The sequence below is a fragment of the Tupaia chinensis genome, unplaced genomic scaffold (genome assembly GCF_000334495.1).
Source record: "Tupaia chinensis unplaced genomic scaffold, TupChi_1.0 Scaffold147351_1, whole genome shotgun sequence".
Lineage (NCBI taxonomy): Eukaryota > Metazoa > Chordata > Mammalia > Scandentia > Tupaiidae > Tupaia > Tupaia belangeri.
This window is the reverse complement of record NW_006207202.1, coordinates 1,178,234-1,186,943: the sequence shown is the minus strand read 5'-3', so window position 1 is coordinate 1,186,943 and position 8,710 is coordinate 1,178,234. Positions and strand designations below refer to the sequence as shown.

At 54.7% G+C, this 8,710-nt stretch overlaps 1 protein-coding gene across 1 annotated transcript in view; it reads right to left on the bottom strand.

Annotated features, from left to right (window-relative positions):
- FADS2 (fatty acid desaturase 2) overlaps window positions 1-8,710 on the bottom strand; it is a gene marked incomplete in the record, with an annotated part of 36,734 nt that overhangs the window by 2,941 nt on the left and 25,083 nt on the right. Inside the window, 2 exon segments of the mRNA XM_027768727.1 lie at window positions 3,749-3,825; window positions 4,195-4,255. Of these exon segments, the coding sequence (XP_027624528.1) occupies window positions 3,749-3,825; window positions 4,195-4,255 (138 nt within the window).

The following is an 8,710-nucleotide window of genomic DNA, read 5'->3' as shown; positions in this document are numbered from 1 at the left end:
GCAACCCCAGTATGGTCCTTCAGCCTCTTTTTGTCTTCTCAGCACCCAGGATCTCTGTCCTCACCTCTCACTCCAGCAGGACAGCATGGGAGGACAAAGGGCAGCCAACACCATGGGTCCCCTCCCTCCCAGCACCTCCAGACACTGATTCTCCTCCTGTCCCCTCTCCACTCCACAGCCCCTTCCTGCCCTTCACTGGTGCAGGAACTGTAGTGACCCTCAGCTGCTCTGTCCTCTACCTTCCACCACAGGCCCATGGCAGATATGCCATGGAGCCATCTGTCTCTCTCCTCTTTCTTCCTGTCACTAAGTCCTTGTGTCTCCACTGGCCCACAGCAGCGGCCTCCTGCTGGCCCAGAGCTCTGTGGGGGTGGGAACCACCCTGCTTAGCCACCCTGGCCCAGCTCATGGCCTCTGCTGGGCGGGCTCGTCCCCAGGCCGTGTGTTCCCATGTGGATGGCAGACCCCACGTGCTCCACACCGGTGTGGAGAGAGGCAAGACAAGGCTGCGAGGCAGACCATGGCTGGCTCAGGACCACGCGGGGGTTGCCCTCTAACTCACAGGCAATGGAGAACCAACCACCAAAGCTTCAGATGGCAGCAAAACACGGTCACATTTGTGTCTTCAAAATACTAGATGGTCGGAAAAGTTGCGACATAATTTTCTAGCTTTCTTTTTCTTTTTTGCTATAGGGCACTTGTGCTTGCCGGAGACTCAGAGAGAGAGACAGAGAGAAAGTGAGAAATCACTCCCCAAGGGAATGGCCTGCAATCCCTTCTCCTTCGTTCTCTCGGGATTTTGGGCATGCACACCCACACACCCAGTGGGGAAGTTTGATGCTGCTGGGTCTGGGACTCAAACCGTGGTTTGACCATGTGGGGGTCCAGTTCCTTAATCACTACACCACCTGCTGGCCCCTGTGTTTCAGTTTTTCTACGCTCTCCTGACAACCCAAGAGATCCTTCCTGTCCTGGTCCTGGTGGCTTGCTTTCTCACTTTCTCTCTCTTTATTTCTCTGTGGTTAAATTAAAGCAATAATAATAATAAATATAAATAAATCATTCTTTCAAAAAAATAAATGAGTATTAATTAAATTAAAATTAAAGCAACAAAATGAATCATTCTTTTTAAAAAAGAATGATTTATTTAATTTTATTTGTTGTTATTATTTTTAAATTTGACCTGAGAGAGACACAGAGAAAGAGAGAAAGGGAAAGTGAGAAAACAAGTTGTCTGTTCCAGGACTTGAACTGTGGTCAGCCATGTGGGAGTCCAGTGCCTTAATTACCATGCTACCTTCCGGCCCCAAAAAATAATTCTTAAAAAAAAAAAAAGAGCCATCGTCTACTGGCCCAGCCATGGTAGCGCAGCACCCTGCAATGCTGGAAGCCACAGGGAAGGTCCGGGTTGTTCCCAGGACACGCTATACACTCCAGGCGCTCACTCAAGTGCCAGGATCCTGGCCAACTAAAAGGCCAAAGGTGAGGACCATGCCTGAGAAAGAGCCAAGAGGGCTTGTCTCCCTCTCTCTCCCTCTCTCATGAAATAAAGAAACAGTTTTTCTTTTGTTTTAAAGCACCATCTGCTATAAAAGCTGATTACAAGCCCCTGTAGGTCACCTGGCCAGCACAGCAGAGGCTCGGGTTCCTTCTCAGCTGTGACTCCTTCCAGGGCCCAGTTGAGCCCCATGGAAATAGCAGTCCCAGCAGGAGTAGGAGAGCAGGTTTCAAACTCTGGCCACTTAGCCAACCCAGATACTTTGAGTCCGTCCCTCCGAGCCCTCACGTGCCTCTCAGTAGAGCAGGTGAAAGGACACAGCATAGGCAGCAGTGCTTCAATATTCCTGGAATGCAGTAAACACTGACCTTTGCCCAGTTTTGAAAAAACGGCACGTTCGAGAAGTGAGTTTGTGCAAGTTCTACCAGGGCAGGGCTGGCAGAGTGCCCCGAGCCCTGCCTCTTGCCCAACCACCTCACCTGGCCCTCTTCACAGTCTCCAGACATGGCCCCTTTGGCCGTAATTGCCTTGAGTGTAAGACAAAGTACTCTGAAGCCCTCCACATGCTCTACAGAGATGAGGTATTCAAAAGAGAGAGAGGCAGCTGGGGTGGAGGAGAGTGTAGGATGTGGCGTAAGGGGGCCAAGGCCACCCCACCTCTTGGGTGTCACCATGGGCAAGTCTCAAACCTTCAATGTCTTAGTATCTTCATGTACAAGACAGTTTGAAAAAAAGAGGCCAGCCCCATACCCTAGTGGTTAAAGGAGTCAGATCCCACAGAAGGTATGAATCCCAGCTCTGGCGACTCGAGATCAACATTCTGGGAGCATGTGTCTGTGTGCCCCAAATCCTGATGGGGAGGGTAGATGGAAGAAAAGAACTGTGGTATGACCACAGCCCGCTGGGAGGTGCTTTCTGTTTCTCTTCCCCAACCAAACACACACACATCTCCTAGCAAAAAAGAAACAAGACTAGAGATAGCTACTAAAGGACTCGTCTGTCCCCTCCTGAGGGCAGAGGCTATGTCTCTGTCAGCAGAACCCCTTAGGCATAGTGCCACTGCCTCATGCAGGTCACTCCAGGGTGGGGATATTATCATCTGCCACAAAATCCCAACTGTAGGCCACATGTGGTATGGTGGTTGGGGCAGCTGGATTTCACATGGCCAACTGTGCAGTTCAGTTCCAGATCAGACAACTTGAGAATCACACCGGGCACAAGTGCATGTGTGCCCAAAGTCCTGAGAGGTTACTGGAAGAGAAGAAATAATGGCATGACTATCCCCCAGGGGGTGATTTCTCACTCTCTCTGACTTTGGCAAGCACACACACCCATAGCAAAAAACAAAGAAAAGTGCCAACCGCACACTTCCATAAATCTGAGGGCCTACCTCTCTACAGCCCCATGCTGTAGAGAGTCCCATTCTAGGGGTTCTTTCTCTCTCATTAGAAGCAAAACCAGGCAACTCCTCTAGGCCTGTTGCTTTGTGTTGAACTGTGCCTCCTGCCCCCGCCATTCATGTTAAAGTCTTGAAAAGGTGAGGATTTGGCAATAGAGTCTCTGCAGATATAACAAGTTGAGATCAGCAGGGTGGAGCTAGTCCACTGGGACTGATGTCCCTATAAAGCAGGGAGACACAGAGGGAAGACTATGTAGAGAGAGATGGGGAGAGGATGGCCATCTACCAGCCTGGTAGCTGGAGAGGCCTGGATAGAGCCTTCCCATCAAGTGGGCCAACACCTCCACCATGGACTTCCAGCCTGCAGAACCGTGAGCCTATAAATCTGTGTCCGGGACTCTGGGGTGTGGTGCTTTTCATGTTGTCATGGCAAACGCACCTGTCTTCTCAGCCAGTGCCCAGCTGCTACCCACTTTCCAGCCAGAGTGTGGGGGGCCTGGATGCATGGGGCCTTTGACACAGGAGAACATGGCGGGGAGGTGGGGCTGGGGCAGAGACAGGCTTAGGGGAGTCACTGCATTTGCCTCTCATCACGTCGCCTTCGGGAATTTTCTGCGTGGCCTCTGCAAAGGCAGTGGGCCTCCCTCTGCATGTGGGCGGGTGGGAGGAGAGCTTTAGGATGGGCATGCAGTGGCCTTTCTAGTTCACGTGGTCCTAGAGGGAGTCCCTTCCTGAGTGACAAGGCAGCCATCCTGGGAAGAGATGCCTGAGGACCCTTGGCCCTCAGAAGCACACAAGGGCACATTCGCCCAGTCACCCTCCCAGCCCCAGCCAGCTCTGCCCCTACTCACCACCCAGTCCTTGCGAACGATCATGGTCATGATGATCTGATACTGGAAGTACATGGGGATAAGCAGCGGCGGCCCAACTGCAGGGGAGACAGCAAGGCGCTTAGAGACCCAGCCCCACCCCCCAGCTGCCGGGGGCCCCATGCAGCAGTCAGCTCTGCAGCGCGTGGGCTGAGGTGCCAGAGGCCCCGTGGGGACGCTGCAGATGGCCTGGGGACCACTGACTGCATGACACTGGGACTCTGAGCCCTGCACTCTGCCTGTGCCATGGGCAACAAGGGGTCTGCCAGGATGACTCTGACGGCTCCATCTCTGAGTCACTTCCTGGGTCCAAAAGAGTGTCAGGTGGGAGGGGACAGACAGCACGGGGGACATGGGGGGGTGGGTGTGAGGGTGTCGGGCAGGTGAGAGGAAGTGGGGCTATGGTTGCAGAGCGCCCAGACACTCACTCAGGAAGAAGTACTCGTGCTGGTGGTTGTAGGGCAGGTATTTCAGCTTCTTCTTGCCATACTGAGGAGAGAGCAGAGATGGTGAGGGCTCCGCAGCCCGGGGCCCGCCGCCCACGCCCTCTCACACCTGCTCTGCAGCCTCCATCCCTTTCTCATCAATGTACACCCTGGATCCACAAGGCTCGGGCCCCTCCAGCCCTCTGGGCTCCCCACATTCTGGCTAGCGGTGGCCATGGCTTCCTCACATGGGAGGTAGCCCCAGATGGCATCCAAACCTAAAGAGCTGACCCCAAGCCCATGTGGTAGGCACTGAAATAAATGTTTGTTGAGTGAATGCACAACTGAACAGCTCACACTGGAGCACGAGCAGGCAGCGAAGCCTGGGGCTAGTCCCCACCCCTGTGAAAGTAAGAAAGCTCTGGGTGAACCCCGGGGAGGGAGTTCCCCAGAGCAGCTGGGAGAACCCAGGTAAGGGCAGAGAACTATTACCAGCCATCAGGCTGGGAGCATCTACCTCCCTGCGATTCCCAAAGCTAATCACTCCTCCCCAGGCAGACTCTACACTCGAGGACACCCCGCAGAAGACACAACCCATAGCATAGACACCTCAGGCCACATTAGGTTACCTGAAGTCCCATCTGGAGCCCCCACTCCCTCCCCTTCCAAACTTGGCCCCCTGGGCAGCCTAACGCCTAGAGGCAGTGGCTGAGGAGGGTCAGCTGGAGTTGGGTATCCTCATGGTCCCAAGCTGCTTGGATCACTCCATGCGAGCCAGGTGTGGGCACCATGCACACAGGGGACTCCTGGAGCACTTTGGTTCCACAGTCCAGTCCCTAGGGGACTAGCTTATCCTGCTCCTTGGGACTGAGACCAAACAACGCCACCTGCAAAGTAGCTTACAGCACTGTGGGCCGTGTGGGGAGCCGGGTCAGAGCCGATGGACGTGACCTATGTTTGACTCTGCTGCTTATCAGTGCTGGAGCCAGCACGAGTCCCCCAGCCTCTCTGGGCTGTCTCATTTGGCATTCCTCTCTATGGTTGCTAAGAGGCGCTAGTGAGAACATAGCCGTAAACGCCAAGTGCTGTTCCCAGGAAGGAGGCCCCATCCACCCTTCCCTGGACCCAAAGGCCAGAGCCACCCTCCCCTGATGGCATTCATTCCTACCCACTGTCACCAAGAGATCACAGAGGGCGACAGAAGAAACCCTAAATGTTGTCTAGGCAAACACCCTCATTTTCCAGGTGAGAACAGAGAGGAACACGCTTGTTGGAACTGCACAGAAAGCCCATGGACCCCGGAAAGGAAGAGGGCGTGGGCGGGAACAAAGTCCAGCCTGTCCCTCCAGCCCGCATCTTGGCAACAGGGGCCATGGTCACACACACCCAGCTGGAGCACCACCAGAAACGACCTCTTTGCTCTGGATGGCCTCCTGTGTCTTGGCAAGGATCTCGCTCCCAGAAAGTGTCTGTTTGTACAAGGACTGTCACTGGTCAGGGCTGAGGCTGGCCTTAGAGGGAATTTTGGCTGATGTCTTAGGGCAGGGAGGGGCCGGTGCTAGAGAGGAGGCCCATGGAGGTGGCCAGTCTGGGGGGAAGTCTGTAGCCCATAGAACAAGTCCCTGGGTTCCCCCCCTCCACTCCCGGAAGCCCGAAGGCCCGGCCTTTGTCCACAGGTTTCTCCAGCCATGGCCAGGAGAGACACAGGAGAACGACCGTATCCCTGGTCCTTAGGCTGGTCCAGCTCTCCTCAGGGAGTGAGCCCAAGGGGCCGGCCTGGCTGATCAGCAGAAGCCTGAGAGTCCCAGTACTCATGCTACAAAAAGGCATGGGTATTCCACGGGGTTGCTGAGGGAATGGCAGACAAAGCAGGTATACCCTAGTGCTTACGGCGGTCACACGCATGTGCGAGCATGTGTGTAGTGATGCACCCACATGCCCCACACACCTGTCCCCACCTTGACGGCCTCAGGGAATGCCCGCCCCGCCCCGTGGCTAACTTCCTGGCTCCCATATTTCACACACTCACCCTGTCCCCACCGGCTGGGCCACCAGCTTCCCTCCCTTGACCCTAAGGGGGGGTCCCACATCCACTCCAGGGGAATGTCCTTTTCCCAACCTTCCCACATAAACCTTTGCTGAGTTAAGGTTTGTAAGTAAATAGTTTTAAAGAGAAAAAAAAAAAAGAAGTAGAGAGGGTTGAGGAAAGGTGTATAGAACGGGGTCATCCTCGGCCGCGGAGCAGTGCCAGTCGTCCAGGCCACACAGCACGGAGTGGGCGGGGGTGAGCGAGGCTCCGTGTTCGCAGCCACTGCCCGTGGCTCACAGTGCCGCCCGTCCGGTCAGCAGTAGTACTAGGTTTTCAGGGAGCATGAACTCTATTGTTGGGTGATTGCTTCATTGCATATTGCAATGTGGTAGTGGTAGAAACAGGAGGACCAGCATATGGCAAAATGGTTATATCACTGGACTCCCACGTAGTTGATCACTGTTCAAGTCCTGGGACCGGCAGCTTAAAACTCACAATGGGTGCATGTGCATGCATGCCAAACATCCCAAGAGGAGAAAAAACGAGAAGGATTGCAGCATAGACACCCCAGGGGTGATTTCTTGTTTTCTGTCTCTGTCTTGCTCTGTCTCTCTGGTGAGCGCATGTGCCCTATGGTGAAAATCTCTTAAAAAGAAAGAAAGAAAGAAAGAAAGAAAGAAAGAAAGAAAGGAAGGAAGGAAGGAAGGAAGGAAGGAAGGAAGGAAGGAAGAAAGAAAGAAAGAAAGAAAGAAAGAAAGAAAGAAAGAATGAATCAGGGGTGCACAGTGCATGTGGTGTACTTGGGTCATCCCAGAACCAACCCCCATCCATGGAGGGATCATCCCTGATGTTGTGAAGGTTGGGGACTGCTGCGGTAGAATATACTAGGACGGGGACCAGCAGTTAGCATAATGGCTATGTTGCTGACTCCCACGTAGTCGACCACAGTTCGAGTCCTGTACCAGGTGGCTTAAAACTCACGCCAGGCACATGTGCATGCATGCCCAAGATCCTGAGAAAAGAATGGAGGAGAAGGGATTGCGGTGTAGCCATGCCCCCTAGGGGGTGATTTCTCACTTTCTGTCTATCTGTCTGGCAAGCACATACGCCCTATAGCAAAAACCTCTCCAAAAAGAAAGAAAGAAAAAAAAAAAAAAGAATATACTAGGACAAGTACCAGGATTCCTAATTTATCAGTAAGTCGGAGTTTCTGGTAAGTGTGCCCATAGACACACATTTCCCAAGCGCCTCAAGTTGGTGGCCCTGGGCAGGGTCCCCAAGATTCACCGTCCTGGCTTGGAGTCAGACGCCTGGGTTTGGAGGGTGGTGCTGCCTCTTGGTATCGTAACTGAGTGAACTGCAGCCTCTCTATGGCCTTAGCTCTTCTTCTACAAGAGGGGTCGATGCTAAAGCCGGCCTCCCGGGTTAAGACAGGCCCGGGGTGTTGTGTGTGCACTGTTCTCCGTGGTGCCGGGCCCACCACACACACAAGAATCCGCTCTCCTCTCTGCTGGCAGCCGCTGGGCCCAAAGTGGAGAGTGGACTCACACATCTCCTTCCCTCTGGGGGTCCCCATCACCCACAGGGAGAAAGCCCTGGAGGCAGGGCCATGAGGGGAGGGGTGGAGAGGATGAATGGTCCTTTCACCCAGTTGGGCTGAGGCAAGGGCATGGGAGGCTTGTGGAGGCCAGACCCCAAGAAGGACATGGTGGCACACACAGGGCTTGCCTTGAACAGGGACGGCCCGTTCCCAAGCCAAGGCTGCTAGCTGGGGACGGGGCCAGGGGCGGAGAAGGGGACTGCTGCCAGCCCTGGTGGCCAGGCTGACGTTCCAGTGCTCAGCTGCTGCACGGACCCCAAGGCCAAGCTTGGATGAGGGCCTGGGGGAATGCCAGGGGCATGTGGGGTGGGAGGGACCTTTCAGCTTTGGAACAGAATGTCTGAGGAATGACAAGGGCCTTCCTTGTCTGTCCAGGGTCGGGGGGAGGGAAGTATCGCCAGGCCCAGTTGCTGCCCCTGGGAACCTACACACTCACACGCGGAGACACGAGCAACATGGCCGTGCCAGGAGAGCACCAGGCGGCAAGGTCCCAGACACGGCTCCTGAGAGGGGGGCTGTGACTTTGGCCACTCATGAAAATCTGCCAAAGCAGGAGGCCTGTAGGGCCAGCTGCAGGCAGACAGTGGGGAGGAAGAGGAGGCTCTCAGACCCACCCCGGGGCCCCAGGGATAATGGCTTCACTGCAGTCAGCGGCGCGGGGACAAGGATGGGCCGCACTGGTGCTGCCGTCACAGCTCTGTAATTCGGCTCTGAAAGTCCCAGTCAGTAGAGCAAGACTCCAACCAGAAACAACAGAGTGGAGCTACTGGAAAGAAAGCTCCGTGAGCCTATGATGGATCACCCCGGGATCTCAAAGGAATCAGCTGAAAAACAAGCAGAGCCACGAGGTGGTGTCAGTGAACAGAAGCTCGCTAGCCCACAGGAACCGC